Raw genomic sequence first — 17,369 nt, forward strand, 5'->3', positions numbered from 1 at the left:
CTAGATTTTCTGTGTAGACACAACATTCAGTTTTAACACCAAATGTATCAGTGACAGACTGTTTGTCCTTAAACATGATCAAGTTTCTGACTGTGTCCTGTTTTAATTATTCACTAGTTTTAACCCTCCAGACTTCCATAAGAAAACCTGCTCACTGATCACAAACTGTGTCTCTCTCTGACTCATATCACTACATTTGAAGGTTTTATTCACCAGTTGCTGTAATTACAGAGACACACTTCACTCACTAATGTAAGACCAGTATGAAAAGCAGCAGCAGCTGGTTTAACTCTTTAGAGGACGTCCTACAGCAGACAGGGTGTGTTTGTTTAGCTGTTAATAAAGTTAAGCAGATCAAACAGACGACACACACTGACCTCTGACCTCCCCAAAGAGACAAACACAGCAGACTCAGAGTTTGCTCCAAATGTTCCATACAATCACTGTCGTCACTGAGATTATTCAGTTCTTCTGTTGTTGACAGCTGAAGGAATCAGGAAGGAATCAGCAGGTCAGTGAATCTTTACAGTTCATTTGTTTCATCTTTGACATTATTGCTGAGAAAGAAACTGTTGAGAGTTGTTGTGTTTCTGTTTTGTTTTCACTGTGAACAGAAAAGATTTTTCAGGTTTAACTGTCCCCTGATGTCTGTAGATCATCATGGACGCCATCAGGAGTCGGCTGTCACAGGTGAGACACTATTGTGGAGAGAAATAAACTCCTCCCCTACTGATCTGTCACCATGGTTACACTGTCCCCTGTCTTTCCCAGTCTTCCTTTGCGTCCCTCCACCGCTCAGTGTCTGAGGATGAAGAGGACGGAGGAGCTCCAAAGGTGGAGGTGAGGTTTGTGACATCAGAGAATGAGGAGGAAGTGGGGGCGGGGCCTAGCAGTGACATCACAGCGTTGTTACTGAGGTATCGCCATGGTTACCGTAGAGCTGGTGTGCTGCTGAGTGCGTGTGGAGTCGTCATCTTCACCATCGGTACAAACACAAACACACAGAATCTTTATTATTGGTCAGATTGATCATCAGATTGAAGTGGGCGTGTCCTGTCTCTCTCTCAGCGTTCCTATTGGCCTATGCTGTGTTCAGTGGAAAGAACTGCTCCCAGGTGGAGGGGGAGGGGGACAAACAGCTGGGTGGTGGGGCTAAAGCACCTGCAGAGGGAGGAGCAGGCCTTTACCTGGGAGAGCTGAGGGGGATGATGAGGAGGCTGCTGCAGGACGAAGACATCCACAACATGGTCAGGTAGGAGAGAACATCTGGGGACTGTCCCACAACGTGAGATTAGTTTGAGATGAGCTTCTGTTGGTGGCATCTCGAAGCTGGATCACTTTTTATCAGGACACATCACCACAGTTCACCTGCTCCAGAAAGGGTCAAGTTCAGAGGCTCAGATCAAAACCTGTCAACAGCCCAAACACTGACCAATCAGAAATAACATACAGGATCCCGACAGGACAAAAGGGACTGTAACAATTTGTTAAACAATTAAAAGTGATGTTTAAGGTTTTCCACGTTTTCTGAGGGAGAGATTATCCCTAAATTACTGCATCATAATTAACACTGTACTTCTATTAACAACACAAAATGTTTCTGCTGAAATATTTTCTGATGGTCTCATTTTTCCCCATCAGCCGAGTCAGCAGAGCGAGCCATCCTCCGGGCTCTGCAGAGGGAACGTCTCTGGCCTCAGAGATCCTCCGACGCTTCAGAGAGCTGCGGATGGATCACACCTGGGCCGAGTCTCTGTACGCGACACTGCAGTTCCCAGACAGGTAGGAAGATGAATGAAGCATCACAGAAACACCAGTCGATGCTGAACCTGCCCCAGACAGACAATAATACCACAATGTGTCCCAACAGCTACATAATGTGTCTTTGTTTGTGTGCAGGTCTCAGAGGAGTTCTCTCTGGCTGGTGGACTCTTCGGGAATAGTCTCTGAACAGATTCCTCTGAATCCGTCTGACTACTGTCCATACAGTGCCACAGGAAGTACCACGGTGAGACAGATAGAAACAGGATGTCTCTGTCACCATGGTAACTAAGACTCCAGTCACCTTTACCAGTCTCTCTGCAGGGGGGTGTGGTCTACGCCAACTACGGCCGTCCGGAGGATTTTAATTGGCTAAAGAGTGCAGGGGTGTCTGCGAAGGGCTGTGTGGTGGTGATGCGTGTCGGGGGCGGGGTCAGTTTTGCTGAGAAGGTGTGGTCAGCGGAGAGGAATGGTGCAGGTGGAGTTTTGATCTACCCTGACCCTGCAGACCTGCCACAGGACCCCCGCCGTCTCGGACTGAACACACACACGGCCGTGTCTGAACACGTAACACACTGAATCATAAATAAAACCTCATGTCCACGTGTGGCTGCTCCCGACCAATTAGCACCTCCCTCTGTGTCCTCCATTCACAGGTCCACCTGGGCTCAGGTGACCCCTTCACTCCTGGCTTCCCTTCCTTCAATCATACTCAGTTCCCACCCATCCAGTCCTCCGGCCTGCCACTCATCCCAGCTCTGCCAATAAGTGCCACAGTAGCTGCCAAGCTGCTCAGGTGAGCTCTGCCCCCTCAGGTCACTTGCTAAGGTGTCGCTGTGACCTCACTATGTTCCTCTGTTTCTCAGCCAGCTGTCAGGTCCTTCCTGTCCTCCATCATGGCGGGGACGGCTGCCATACGTACGCTGCGTAATTGGTCCGGAGTTCAGCTCTGGACGTAAAGTGAAGATGTCTGTCCACAATGTGATGACACCGATCCTGCTCAACAACATCTTCTCCTCTTTGGAGGGACGCATGGAGCCAGGTAGGTACTTTCATCAACTGGGTTCAGACAGCATCGCTGTAATAATAGTGTAATGTGTAGTATGTCTCTGTCAGACCAGTACATCATAGTGGGAGCTCAGAGGGACGCGTTGGGTCCAGGAGCTGTGAAGTCTGGAGTTGGAACAGCGATTCTTCTGGAGCTGGCTCGAACTTTCTCTGTCATGGTGAAGAACGGTAAGACTCTGGAAGACGTGGTTCCTGGATTTACCAGGTGATTTCTGGGTTGCTCAGAGTAGTTGCCTACTTGTCACCAGGTTCTTGCAGAGCAGTGTCATCTGTAGGATGAATAGAAAGTAAAGGGACACTTTGCAGTACTGAAGGGTTGGAACTGATTCATGGTTTGTGTGTAAAGCTGCACAAACCCCTGAACACAGTGAATATTTTGGCCTGTGTCTGTCACGTCTGTCTGCTATGACTGAAGAGCTCCCTCTACCTGTCTGGTGTCTGAAGTCCTCCAGCAGGTTTCCCCTCCACAACAGGCAGAGTTAGGAACAATACACTGATTTCACAGTTTAGTCTGAATGACTTCATGGGTTTTTCAGGATTCAGTCCCAGACGAAGTTTGCTGTTTGTGAGCTGGGACGCTGGAGATTTTGGGAACGTTGGAGCGACTGAATGGCTGGAGGTTTGTCCACGTGATTTTAACAACATGTGACAGAAAACCTGCTATGTCCCTGCTGTCTCACCAACATAATGACTTTTACTTGTGTTTGCCAGGGTTACCTGTCCATGCTGCACCTGAAGGCTGTAGCCTACTTCAGCCTGGACCAGGCCATCATGGGTAACAACTCTCACTCCTCCACAGGAGACAGTCTTCATTCAGCCAACCAACCACACACTGACACAACTCTGTCTGTTAACCAGGTGATGATGTCCTGACGGCCTACAGCAGTCCTCTGCTGGTGGACCTGCTGGATGCTGCCATCAGACAGGTCACCATGTTACTGAGGGATCATGTGTATATGTTCATCTTCTCATGTCTGTGTCTCTGTGAGAAGGTTGAAGCTCTGATTGGGCCTGAGTTTGGTATCGTACCTGTGTGTTTTAGGTGGAGCATCCTAAACATGCAGGTCAGACAGTCTACAGCCAGGCTGAGAGAGAAGGAGGCAGCTGGAGGATGTGAGGAAACACACACACACAAACACTGACATGACATTAAATGTTACTAATCCTCCTCCTGTGTTTCCTTCAGTATGAAGCCGCTGTACCTGAACAGTGGAGCGTACAGTTTCACGGCGTTTGCAGGAGTTCCAGCCATGGAGCTGAGATTCTCTGAGGTACATATACACACACTGAGTACACTGTGTACTGTGTGACAGTGATGTCATCAGTGTCTGCGTGTGTTTAGGAGCGAACGTACCCCTTCGTCAACACGCCGTTGGACAGCGCCTCCCGCCTGCAGGAAGTGCTGGGGGGTCGGCTGGGGGTCACGGGGCGGAGTTTAGGGGAGCTGGTGGGGGAGATGGTTCTGCGGTTGGCCCACGACCACATCCTGCCGCTGCGCATCACGTCCTACGCCCAGACGGTGCTGCAGTTCAGCGCTCAGCTCAACAAACACTCTGCTGAGCTACAGGTAACTCACCTGGATCAGTGAGTGTCCTGGTGTCTTCATACAGGTACCAGACGTAAAAAGGAAAACTTTCACATGTGACAGAGATCTGAGTGTCTCTGTCTCTGTCCTCAGTCCAGAGGTTTGTCTCCTCAGTGGGTTTTCAGTGCCAGAGGAGATTACAGTCGGGCTGCAGAGACGCTGCAGAGAGCCATCGACTACAGCGACGTGCACGACCTGACTACTGCACGACTGTACAACACACGTATCATGAAGGTACAAGTACTGCAAACACTACTGCTGATACTGCATGCTGCTACCACACTGACATCACGAACGTGGTAAAATCAGCTCCACCTTTACCAAACTCTGCTCACACATCTTTGTCCTTATTTTCTGAGTTTCTGTACTTCTGCTACCTCTGGATACTGCAGAGTACTGCAGTACTTGCTCTGATACCAGCAGCTAGTATTACTGGATTACTGTGATAGTGAAGAAACCTAAACACACAGAATAATGACCACATGTCTGTCTGTCCTCCAGGTGGAGTACTACTTCCTGTCTCAGTACGTGTCGGCGGTGGAGGCCCCATTTCGTCATGTGATCCACGGCCGTGGAAACCACACTCTGAGCGCGCTCACCGAGCACCTGGGCCTGCTGACCTCTGACCCCGGACGCTTTGACGAGAGGCTCTTCAGACGACAGCTGGCTCTGTTCACCTGGACGCTGCAGGGAGCTGCTAACGCCCTGAACGGAGACGTGTGGAGCATCCACAACACACACACCTACACACACTGACACACAACACACACACACACACTGACACACAACACACACACCTACACACACTGACACACAACACACACACACACACACTGACACACAACACACACACCTACACACACTGACACACAACACACACCTCCTCAGGGAAACATGGCCTTGGACATTTCTTCCTTCCTCATCTTCCTTCTCTCCCTTTTCCTTTTTGTCCTCTGTCCTCTTCACACTGTTCTTCATCCTCCTTTTTCTCATCTTCCTCTCTTTTCTCCTCAGCTCCTCCTTCATCTTCACTCACATTGTCATTTTTATTTTCATTCTCTCTCCTCATCATTTTGTTCTCCCACATTTTTCTTCCTGTTCATTCTCTTCTTCTTCCTCCTCGCCCACCTCTTCCTAATCCTCTCCTCCTCCTCCTTATCTTCCTCTTCCTACTCTTCATCTCCTCATTCTATGTCTTGTTTTCCAGCATCATCCTTGATTTTCTTCTTCCTCCTTTTCTCCTCCTACTTCACTCTGTCTCCTCTTCATCACTGCTGTGTTGGAGTTGCTCTGAAACAATAATAAAATCTTTTTTTCCAGATAAAACCTGTTATTTTCATCAGGACCTTTTATGTTAGTGTCTAATTTGATTCCTCTTTTTATTTGAGTCATTTATCTTGTGTAAAGCATTTTGTAGTTTCTGTCCAACCGAACCACAAACAGGGACATTTTTGAAACAGGTTTGTATTTACTGTAAAAGACAATACACACCATAAAACTACATTTAGTGATGACTTGACTCTGGTTTTTCCTTTAGAAATACAATAGCAAGATGTTTTGATGTATCACTTTACCACTTGATGAATCATGTGACCATCTCATTAAATTTCATTCTCGTGTCAGAATCAGACTGGTGTCACAAAGATGTACTGGACCTCAATCTGTCCCATTATGTCAAACACAGTTTGCACAGAAAACCAGCTTTAGTGCAGCAAAATAACAAAATCAAACCATTAAAACCACTGACTGTGTCTTCATGGTCCCACTTTAACTTCACACAGACAAATGTAATATCAGGGATTAGACAGCAGGTGTCACCATTTTTTACTGTGACGAGTCAAACACTGATCCACGTTCAACTGTTCACTCAGAAAAGTTTCATCACCAACAAGGTGAATTATTAACTAATTTCAAAGATTCCAGCAAACAACAACTAAACTCAGCAATAATTCAGATCAGTCACTGCCACAAAAGCTGAAAATGACCTGACTGAACTCCAGACAGGGAACACAAACCATCCAAGTGTCCAAAGTAACTAGACCCATGAGGTGGACAACAGACAGTAAGTACATTTGCTGTGGAACTTAATCAAAGTGAATTAAGATTAACCGTTGCTGACAAGATGAAGCAGCTGATTTACTGTTTAGAAGAAGTGACAGAGAAAATGGTGACAGCTGCTGTTCAATCAGTGATACTACATGTGTTCAGTAAAGTCTGTGTGATGGAATCAGTCCACTGTTACATAGACCTGATCTGTAAACAGAGTGAGAATCTGATTCTGAAAAACAGTAGAACTGTGCACATTGTCTGTTTACAGCTGATCATCGTCTGGATTAAGGACGAGTGGATGTTTAATACTGGCTGTTCTGGATTTTAGTCAGGGAGGTTGTTTGGATCCTACACATTATTTATAACTATAACTAGTAAAATGTTCCTTTAAACCCCAAAAATATTGTGTATTTACAATAAAAAGCTGCTGCACTGTTTTGTGGGTAAACTGACAATAGTTTGATGTAATTTATCACCAAGCACTGCCAAGGTTTTTCCAGCCTGCTCTGTCTTTCTTATTGTGGATAAACTCAGCTCACAACAAGTTTATATGTCAAGAAAATATATTTATTGTACAAAAGTACAGAAAGGTTCTGATTTGCATCAGACAGGATGAAAAATTCACTCATTGAAGATAAGCATCAGTAAAAGCAGCAGCTCAGGCGTCTCCCCAACAGAGACCCTTAAACTCTCCCACCTCCTTAGCAACACTTTTCATATCTCATTTGTCTCCTAATGCTTTTCAAAGATTCTATGCCCCTACTGTTACCCACATAGTTACTGGGAACCGTTTAATCCTGGGACAAACCCAGGTCATCCTGACCTTCCTGACATTTCCCCTGGACTGAACAAACACCATATATAGTAATACAATGTAGTAACAATGTGTAAATAACATGCATCAATAAGTTGTGTAATACTGGAACATGTGTAATCTATTACATCACTACATTCTCCCCACGTGCCAACTACAGCATGGAGGAGAATGTCCCCCCACCCATGATCACGACAAAGAGCTGAAGAAGCTTCGTCCCAGCAAAGCAGCTGGTCCAGATGGAGTAAACCCCACAACTGATGAAGGCCTGAGTGTTGGAGCTGGGACCCTCTACAGTGCTACCAGTTCAGATTCAGGAAGCAGACACCCTCTCTACTTTTAAGTCTAGGCTTAAAACCTTCCTCTTTAATAAAGCATATAGTTAGTTATAGTTATGCTGCTATAGGCTTAGACTGCTGGGGGACCCACCCCCCAATGCACTGAGCTCCTTTCCTCCTCATGACCATCTCTCCTCTCCTCTCACCCCACAATTGTCACCACTTTATGACATTAACTCTGTGTGTTCACCCCAACCAGTCAAGGCAGTATCTGAGAGTACAACTCAGAATTCTGCCACGTGCAAATGTTCCAGACGACACAGCTATCGCAGGCTGTATCAGGAGAGGAAAGGACTATGTATACACGAGACAGATCCAGGACTTTGTCTCATGGTGTGACTCCAACCACCTGCACCTCAACACCACCAAGATCAGGAAGATGGTGGTGGATTTCAGGAAGCCCAGGCCTCAACTGGAGCCTGTGACCATCAACGGTGACTGCATGGAGGTTGTAAAGATACCTGAGAGTGCAGCTGGATTTAAAACTGGACCAGTCTGCTAACATGGAAGCTCTGTGCAGGACAGGTCAGACCCACCTGTACTTCCTCAGAAGTAGGTGGCTGGTGTCCTTCAACATCTGCAAAAAGCTGCTGCAGATGTTTTATCAGTGTTGTAGTGAGCGCCCTCTTCTATACGGTGGTGTGCTGGGGGGGACATCAAGATGAAGGACGTCTCACTTCTGGACAAGCTAGTGAGGAAGGCATAGTGTGCACAGAGCTGGACACCCTGTCATCTGTGGCAGAGCGACGGGTGCTGAGCAGGCTCCTACACAATACATCCTAAATACTCTTATTTATTTTATTATTATTTCTTTATTCACACAGGTTGGTGTCTTTAAGACACAAGGTCTCATTTTAAAACCTGTTTTACAAAGAAGAATCAATACAAGTCAATATAAATATAATATTAAAATAATACAGTATTAAAAAGTGTCTTGAAGGACTGATTTGCACAGAATGTTTTAAATCTACTTCCCTTAAGTTGTGGATACTGCTGGAATTTATGAATTATCTATATATCATTACATCACAGTCAGAAAGGTGACACACTGATTTTGAACATCAGGTGAACTTCTCATTCTGCTCGTTCAGAGCTGCAGAGTCTGTTTACCAGTGATTTAAGGTTTCACTCATCTTGCCCATCGACATGTAACATCAATGATTTGCCAGCAGATGTCCCTGTTTTTAACTGAAACCCTGAACCATTTAACACGATTGCTTCATATTATTTCAGTGCTTCAGAACAGTTTGGTTTCACATTCACTAATTTATATATTAAACAGATTCCATTGATCCAATAGTCTCATTTTCACACACAGATCTTTAACTGATCGCAAACTCACAGAATCACAGTCTGTTGGTGACAGAGGCTGCTGTCATCTGGGACTGAACAGGTTTGTAGTCTCAGCTGCTCCAATCCTGTGGCAGCAATTAATTCAAACGGGCCAATCAGTGGACACCACCCGTGGCCCATCCCTCAGACACACACACACACACACACCTGAGGAGGAGCGAGAAATAAAATGAACCAATAATATTAATATTAATAATAATCATAGCAATGACCCAGGTCATAATGTGCAACGGCACAGAAATCTTCAAAAGTGCTGGAGACACTTGGTTTGAAAAGTAAAAGGCTGAAAGAAAGAATAAAAGGAAAAGAAGCTGAAATTTCCTCTTTTATCTCCAAACTCCTGCAGCAAACAGTGTGAATATGAAACTGAGGAAAATGTCCAAACAGGACGTTGGAGCATCTTATAGGAAGCTGGTGTCACTGAAGAAGAAAACTGCATGTGACACCATTTACAGGTTGAAGACAAAACCACATAACTTTGACACATTTCCTAAAAACATTTGTCAGTGTGATAGTTACCCTCCACTCCATTCACCAACAGGGGACAGGCCCAGACTGTCAAACAGGAAGTGGCTAGTTCTAAACCTCTTTGTAACAGGGGGGAATCAGATTATACCAAGTTGGGCTGAAACAGAGGGGGGTTATGATTTTTAGGAAATAGTCTCTAAAGTCCCCTAAACAACATCCATTGTTGACTTTCCAGTGACAGACAAACTAGAATAATATATTTAATGAGGTTTATATTGTTTCTACATAGAAACAGTCATTGATTATTAATGAATTCTAGTTTGTCTTTGTAGGGGCAGCTTCTTCCAAGACCAGGACTGGTTGTTTGTTGCAGATCAGATGCAGATCTGTGGCTAGTTGCTCAATAGCAATGGGCCTGAGATGCTGCTGAGTCACAGTTTCCTTTAGTTAGTTTTGACCAGCTTTAGGTTTATGTTGGTGTTATTTTTATTATTTTCTGCGTAGTTTCCACACGTACACATAAAAAAGTTTAGCCTGCTTGTTCGTCTGATCCACTGTAAATAAATACATGTCGTCAGTAAAATCAGCAGTGATGTAAAACTGAACAATGGACATTTTTAAGGATCTAGAGTATTTTATTGTAAACCCTCTGAGTGCCCCACAATGCCCTGGGGCCTTGGAGACCAGGATGTGTTATGCTAGCAGCTAGCAGTGAAGGTGGAGGTCAGTTTCTTTCTAACTCCATACTCCAGCTTTTTTTACCTCTCAAACGTCTGCACTGACTCAACTGGCCACATTTGAGGATTTGTGTACCTTTACACATATTCTGCAGTACTTCACAAGACCGGGAAACAAACGCTGAGGTAGAAATTCATTGGGGGTTCATCTTTATTTTTTAATCAGTGACCCACATGTGAATCAAGGTGGTGCATCAGCCACCACTGGATTTGGGGATCAATCTCAGAGTCCTTTGAAATGACTGCAGTTTTAAAATAGAAACAATAAAAGTGGAAACTGTCCCCACAGTCGTGCATCAGAACATTAAGAGTCAAAACATACAGAGAACAACAGTTTTACCTTTATTGTCTTAAACATTAAAATCCCATTTGACAGGTTAGTACAGTAACACAGACACAGGCTCCTTATTATGCAGCAGTGAGGTCAGGCTCACTGATGACATCAACATCACCAGGGTCGTCATACTCTTCATCAATAGCTGGGGTCTTCTCCATGGGGATGACTGCTTTCTTTCCTGTGGGTGGGGCTAGAAAATGTAGGGTGAAGTTATTATTTTTAGTCATCAGCTTTGGACATTTCTTTATTGAAACGGTGTAGCATTTTATTACTGGAGTCTAAAAGGATGTTTAAATAAAGAGTTTAGGTGGAACTGCTAAAAACTCAAACAAATCTGATCTGAAACATGTCAAGGAAGCAGAACTGAACCGGGTTTGAAGACCAGCCTTCACCCGCTGCTCCGCTCAACACATCGTGTAGTCGTCACGATGACTTTAAACGAGAATGATCCAAACATGCGAAACAGGCCGAAACTGTTGTCGATTTGTGTGAAGGGGGAAGAAACTGCTCAGAAACTGCTGCCAGCAGTCACGTGATGTTTGAGTGCGTGTGTCTGTCAGCTACCTGTCCTGCTGCTGTAGAAGGACAACATTAGACCAGTACAGATGCAGAATGGGCAGAAGACCAGTAGATGGACGAAGAGTCTGGACACAGACACAGAGGGAGGAGGAGGAGGAGGAGGAGGAGGAGGAGGAGGAGGAGGAGGAGGTGGTGTTGTAGGAATAGTCGGTGCAGTTGCAGTAGTAGCAGGAGGAGGATCTGTAGTTGTGGAGGCAGACAGCTGTGTGTTAATGAACATGTTGTGAGTTAACATTTCTGTTTCTAACAGGACAAGAAGACATGGAATTTATACAACTTCTAATATCATCTGCATATTTCATTTTCTGTTTTTGTGTCAATTGTCCTAATGTGAGTGTGTGAAGTTGAGTGGAGTTTAAGTGGAACTGCTAAAAACAACACATGGGTGGATAAAAAAGACACGTCCATATAACTTTAACTTTAAGTTTAAGAATAAGTTATTTAGAGATGTTTAAAATGATATTTCTTTGTGGAATAAACTGTCAGAATGTGAATGAGTCTTGACCTCTGACCACGAGCCTGCTCTTTCCTGAGATCATCATCATGTCGATCTCTGTTGCTGTACAGCTGTAGACACCTTCATCAGACCACTGGGCGTTATAAATAGTCAACGTTGATGGGAGATTATCTACTTCTCTCTTAATCCCAAAGACTCTTTCTCGACTTATACTGTTCAGGCTGTAGCTCTTAGAACGGGCCCTGCAGCGTAAAGTGACATCGCTTCCTGACATCACGGGCAAAGCAGGGATCTCCAAGATCACATGGTCTGAACAACAGAAGGGCAGGGACACAAACATTAGGCCAGATACAGAGTCAGTCTTGGAAAGACTGAACATTTATGTACTAGTGCTGAAAGACTTTTCAAACTGAAACGTTCAAAACAACTAAAGTCGTTTTCTACAAAATGTTCACAAAGCAACAATCAAAAACACAATAGTGCAACCAAAGGATCACAGAACCACAGAGAGAGAAGCAACATGCTCAGATTCTGTACCAGATACGAAGATTTTGAGCTCTGGACTCTTCTGTCCAGCTCTGTCTTCACACCAGTACAATCTGCTGTCTGACCGTGGGGACAGCTTTGAGATGATACAGGAAGAGCCATTAAACAACCCAAAGTCTTGTTGATCTCTACCACATGTCTCATTTTTGCCATAATCTTTCCTCTTCAGTGTCCATTCTGCAGAACTCTGGACTCCCTCACAGCTCAGAGACACAGTCTCTCCAGTTAAGAACTGAGCACGATTTGGACTGACGTTCACGAAGACTGAAAAACAAAGGCAAAGTAAATATATTCTGATTTATTTTATTATTATCACTTTTTTGTTTGGCTTTTATCATCTCACCTGCAGTGAGTCCAGACAGCAGCAGCACAGACACACCTGGAACAGGAGGACACAGGTCACTAAAGGACAGAGGACACTAAAAGCAAACTAAAGCAGATGGACACTATGAATAACAGAAACATATCAGTCACATCACTACTTTTTTATAAACTTTAAGTCCAAGTTGTTGGTTTCAAATCGCTCCACCAGGAATCAGATCTAGATTTTTGGTGAATTTGTCAGCTGTAATCATTTACTAATGTGAGGTTGCGTTAAAGCACCAGTGCAAATGTCGTCACAGGCTGTGTATGATTGACAGTCCTACAGTAACTGTCCTTACAAACTGTAAGCTTCACGAGCTACAACAGGTTGGACAAGGTAACAGGTCTGTCAATCAGGTGACTTGGGTTCAAGCTGTGAGATACAAATGTGCGTCAGAAGCAAACCCCAAGAGCTCTTCAAAGCTCATGGACTTCAGCTTGTTTTTTGTTTCACCGGCTTTACTTCCTGTTTCTGGCTTTTATTTTGTAGTGCTCCTCCCCATGTTGACGCCTGGGCGGGCCTTCAACCCTGCTCTGACCACTCCTGCTCCCATGCTGGTTCCTGTTTTGGCAGGACCACAACCCCTACCTTTGTCTAGTTTCTGTTCTTTGGTTGGCCAACGCTCATCGTATTCCTGGAGCTGTTCACTGTTTTGCCTACTCAGTTCTCTCTGTTAGTGTGTGTTTTCTTGTCCTCCCATTGAAGTGATTTCTGTTTGTTTGCCTTCTTGTGATGGAAAATCAATTCTCATTAAATTATTGCATTTGACTCTTAGCATTTTACCTAGTTATAATGGAAACGTGTACTTTTGAAGGATGTTTAAAATGTTGTTCAAACTTTATCTCGTATATATGTTTAGTCTTGAAGTGTTTGCAGTTATTGTCTAACAGCAGACCATCCCACACTGTGGTGACCCAGAGTCACTTCATGCTCACAGCTGCTTATCAAAGTGCTGAAAAGGGAAAAGGTTTCCAGAAAAGGAGAAAAGTGCTGGGAGCAGTAGCCTGAGGGTGGAGAATGTTCTGCCCAGCAGCATTGCCATGACATTTTGGTGTTGTCTGCAGGATCTGTGAGTGGTCAACATGGATACTGGGTGAGTTGTAAAGAAGTTTTTAAATTATTTTGTTGAGCTCAAGTTGACATTCTTGGTTGAATAATCTGTTAGAATCGGACGACTCCTAGTCAATTGGGAAGCATAAGTGTCAATAACCAAGTTGGACGTAGGGGCCAACATATCTCAGTGATTAGGGACTTTAAGTTATAGTCACAAAGCTAGTGTAACAGGAGCTTATAAAAGATACCCTCACCCTCACAGAGACGTCTATGTTGAAGTCCGTGCATGGGGTCCCATGGGAAACCAGGGAAGTAAGGGGGCTTGGACCCCACAGGGTCCGATTCTTGGGATAATGGAGACCAAGTATGGTGACATTTATTAGGGGAAAAAGGCACCAAGTGAATCCTTTGTCTCTCTTTGGCTTCTACGTTTGTCATTCTCAAGACCCTGTCAGAGGTTATTACAGGGCAGAGCAGTTGGAACAGGACAGGTCCAAAAGTAAAATTAAGGGTTTTGGCATTGTCTTACTGGAAGTGTGGCAGAAGTGCACACACTCAGTCCTAGGAATTAAGTGACAGTGAGAGAATGGAGAGAAAAAGACGGCAAACAGACACAAGAGAGAATAGTGGATTAATCTAAATGTTAAGATTCTGAAAAGTATGGTGACAAAAGTCTTAAATGTTTGGTTGAGTATTTTGGTTTTACTCCAGGAGGTTGCTTTAATAAAATACGCTTCAGTAGAAAACACCCACGACCACATTCTCCCAGTGTGTCTTCTCTCTGTCCACACATCACGGCACTGAAACTAGACGGTGGCTTAGACTCCTACCCGTCAGTGCTGCCACATGCACCACCGCAAGGACACCATGAACAACGAGTGCAACAACAGCCAGTCCCACAACAACATCCACCAGGACTCAACCACATCTCCGTCCTCGTCCTCATCTTCCTCCCTTTCTGCATTCTCATCATCTGCCTCATTTGCGACCACCTCAGGAGGGGAAAGATGGAAGAGGGCAGGCCCAGACAGTCTGTGATACAGGATGAAGATGTCTTCATTTGACAGAGGCCGTGGAGGAAAAGGAAATTGTGGACGATGGAGAGACAGAGGACGAGGACTTGGATGTGGCTGACGTTCAGTAGCTGCAGATGGATCACACACATATGAGCAAAAGGGACATTGTGCAAAGGACTGTCCCTCTGGGATTGAGGAGGACATAGACCCAGAGATTGTCCTGAGAAGTCATCGCCAGTGGCAAACTGACGGGTGGAGGAAAAGCTGGTGTCCCGGGGACAGTTGCTGATGACTGATCAAAAGCAGGGAGGTGATGCACACTGACACACACTGCAATGAAGACATGCTTACACACACACACACACACACACACACACACTGATTTGCAAACTGCAATGAAGAAATTCTTGATAAAGCTCAAACATGCTGGAATAAATGTGGGTTTGATTAAGCAACTTTTTAAATATCAGAGTTAAATCTTAACCACCGGAAGTTTAAATTCTGAGGGAGAGAGTCAATTTCCTGAATACAATGATCAAGAGGTGATTTTTTTTTTTGGTAGGCAGTAAAACATTTTGCTCAGTATTAAAAGCAGCTGCCCCATAAATTTGACATCAGATAAGCTAGTGATTCTTTCCTGCGTGAGTCAACTAGGTTTTTAATATTTCCCAGTAAAAGGGCTTGAGCTTTATCAACATTTTCTCATCACTCACTGCTGTGCAACAATGTTGTATGTCTGAGAAAGAAATGCAAAAAGCTTTAATAAATCCTTTTTATCATTATCCCTCCTCTCGCCATCACCTCATTTAGGTGCTTAATACACAAATCTGTACTGTGTTGTACTTCTACTATCTACTGCTTCATATCAGAGGACTGTGTCTTGGTGTGCTTTAAAATAATTTGAGGTTATATTAAGGAGACCAATTTAAATCAGTCTGTCGTGTTTTAAATATGTGAGAAGTCTACAGTTCATCACATTCATGTTATTTGTATGTTTGTCGCATTGCTGATCCTCAAAAATCAACGTTTAAAAGCTGCAAAAGCTTTAACTCACCGACAAGCTGAGACACACACGTAGTCTTCATGTTGTCTGGACAAGGACTGAACTTCCGTCAAACCATCAGAGTGATGCCCTCACGCTCAACATTTCCTGTTAACAAGCTCCACACTGTGCTCAGCGTAGACAGTTGCTGTAAGAATTTGACAATTAAGTCAAATAAGTGTTTTCATCAGTTCATCAGTACAGCACCACAATGGACAGATTGAAATAAAATCATTAAGATGTGTTGAAAATGTGGTACATTACATTAGCACAACGTTAGACTGATCCAGCTTCTACATACAAAGAGGAAGTACTAAAATAACGGTGCAGAAGTATCACGAAAATTTCATGCAGCTCTTACTGCTCATTTGAAAAGGCTGTTCTAGACATATAAAACAAATCTCTAGAACAGCTTTCTTCCACCTACAGAACATTGCCAAAATTAGGAGCATCCTGTCTCAAAGTGATGCAGAAAAACTGGTCCATGCATTTGTTACTTCAGATTCAGGAAGCAGACACCCTCTCTACTTTTAAGTCTAGGCTTAAAACCTTCCTCTTTAATAAAGCATATAGTTAGTTATAGTTATGCTGCTATAGGCTTAGACTGCTGGGGGACCCACCCCCCAATGCACTGAGCTCCTTTCCTCCTCTTGTCCCTCTCTCCTCTCCTCTCACCCCGCAATTGTCACCACTGTATGTCATTAACTCTGTGTGTTCTCTCCCGTAGTTGTCTTTGTCCTTCTCTGTCCCCCTCTGTCTGTCCCTGTCTGCAGGTGTCCCAGGCTTTGAAGCTGTGTGTCTTCCAGCGTGCAGCTACTGGTCCTATCAATCTGCCCGATGTTTTGTTGTTGCTTTTTGTTGCTCTGTTCTTTTCTCTCTCCCCTTTCCACTCACCCCAACCGGTCGAGGCAGATGGTCGTCCACCCTGAGCCTGGTTCTGCTGGAGGATTCTTCCGTTAAAGGGAGTTTTTCCTCTCCACTGTTGCTTAAGGCTTGTTTAAGGGGGAATTGTTGGGTTCTCTCTATAACTCTTTATAATCTTGACTTTATTCTGTAAAGTGTCTTGAGATGACTTTGTTGTGAATTGGTGCTGTAGAAATAAAGTTGAATTGAATTGAATTGAAAACATGAAAAGTAGAAGTAAGTACTGTAAAGTTTTTCTTTTTAATGGATTTAAAATAACTGTTTTCTATCAAAGTTTCACCAGATTTTAAAAACAAATTCCACTTTGAGACATGACTATTCAAATTTAATCCATACTGTGTATAGTAGAATATGTGCAAAATCCTATCTTCCTAAAGCTGCAGTTCGTAGTACAACATAGCATCGTGTGTTCATGTCTAAATTCATATCCTGTTAACATTACAGGCCTCAAACCTTAATTACAGTTTTTATTTAAGATTTAATTTTTTTACACCGTCGACCGAGGCCCTAAAGTTTCACACATTAACAAATGTAGCTGAAATGCACTCGACAGTAACAAACATGTCAGTCAGATTACTCCTCACAAACTGCTTGGCTGACGTGGTTTTTGTCCAGTTTGGTTTGAACCGAAACTTCTCCTTTCACTTTGATCTTTACGCTCCCCCAGGCTCTGCACAGCCCTTCAGGTGGTCCTAGTTATCAAGCTACAACAAATAAGCAGCTATAAATGTACGAATCAAACAGAGATTGAGACTTTTCTCAGATTGGTCAGTGTGAAGCAAATCCAGGTTAATTCACATGGAAGCTGAGTCAGTTTCAGAGTGATTCATATTTAAGTTAAATTTCGTATTTCATTTTAAGTTCCGTTGTTTAGTTCT

The 17,369-nt window shown here is 44.0% G+C and overlaps 2 protein-coding genes across 4 annotated transcripts; one reads left to right on the forward strand and one right to left on the reverse strand.

Annotated features, from left to right (window-relative positions):
• The first annotated feature begins 362 nt into the window (after positions 1 to 362).
• Positions 363 to 5,669, forward strand: tfr2 (transferrin receptor 2). 2 transcript variants are annotated; one of them, XM_067525319.1, is made up of 18 exons: positions 363 to 511; positions 615 to 690; positions 772 to 985; positions 1,069 to 1,252; positions 1,642 to 1,782; positions 1,900 to 2,008; positions 2,086 to 2,328; positions 2,418 to 2,557; positions 2,628 to 2,803; positions 2,878 to 2,997; positions 3,366 to 3,448; positions 3,541 to 3,604; positions 3,688 to 3,755; positions 3,872 to 3,942; positions 4,016 to 4,100; positions 4,172 to 4,396; positions 4,508 to 4,648; positions 4,916 to 5,669. In XM_067525319.1, exons 2-18 carry the CDS (start codon positions 661 to 663, stop codon positions 5,168 to 5,170), a joined length of 2,349 nt encoding a protein of 782 aa, XP_067381420.1. In that variant the 5' UTR covers positions 363 to 511; positions 615 to 660; the 3' UTR covers positions 5,171 to 5,669. The 2 variants fall into 2 exon arrangements, with proteins under 2 accessions (XP_067381420.1, XP_067381421.1); XM_067525320.1 differs by having other exon boundaries at positions 376 to 511; positions 655 to 690.
• A 4,647-nt stretch (positions 5,670 to 10,316) lies between these two features.
• On the reverse strand, positions 10,317 to 15,811 carry LOC137138367 (uncharacterized). 2 transcript variants are annotated; one of them, XM_067525490.1, is made up of 5 exons: positions 15,580 to 15,811; positions 12,436 to 12,471; positions 12,084 to 12,356; positions 11,595 to 11,855; positions 10,317 to 10,700 (listed from the first exon to the last, which is right to left on the reverse strand). In XM_067525490.1, exons 1-5 carry the CDS (start codon positions 15,608 to 15,610, stop codon positions 10,582 to 10,584), a joined length of 720 nt encoding a protein of 239 aa, XP_067381591.1. In that variant the 5' UTR covers positions 15,611 to 15,811; the 3' UTR covers positions 10,317 to 10,581. The 2 variants fall into 2 exon arrangements, with proteins under 2 accessions (XP_067381591.1, XP_067381590.1); XM_067525489.1 differs by lacking the exon at positions 10,317 to 10,700 and adding an exon at positions 10,707 to 11,269 and having other exon boundaries at positions 15,580 to 15,801.
• Between the last annotated feature and the right edge of the window lie 1,558 nt (positions 15,812 to 17,369).

The sequence above is a fragment of the Channa argus genome, chromosome 12 (genome assembly GCF_033026475.1).
Source record: "Channa argus isolate prfri chromosome 12, Channa argus male v1.0, whole genome shotgun sequence".
Taxonomy (NCBI): domain Eukaryota; kingdom Metazoa; phylum Chordata; class Actinopteri; order Anabantiformes; family Channidae; genus Channa; species Channa argus.

Coding starts and splice junctions, on each gene's coding strand:
- LOC137138367 (XM_067525489.1), bottom strand. CDS start 15,610: ATGAAGACTACGTGTGTGTCTCAGCTTGTCG. Junction 12,357..12,435: donor GCTGTCTGGACTCACTGCAG/GTGAGATGATAA, acceptor TTTGTTTTTCAG/TCTTCGTGAACGTCAGTCCA. Junction 11,856..12,083: donor GCTCAAAATCTTCGTATCTG/GTACAGAATCTG, acceptor TCTGTTGTTCAG/ACCATGTGATCTTGGAGATC.
- tfr2 (XM_067525319.1), top strand. CDS start 661: ATGGACGCCATCAGGAGTCGGCTGTCACAG. Junction 691..771: donor TCAGGAGTCGGCTGTCACAG/GTGAGACACTAT, acceptor TGTCTTTCCCAG/TCTTCCTTTGCGTCCCTCCA. Junction 2,998..3,365: donor CTCTGTCATGGTGAAGAACG/GTAAGACTCTGG, acceptor TGGGTTTTTCAG/GATTCAGTCCCAGACGAAGT.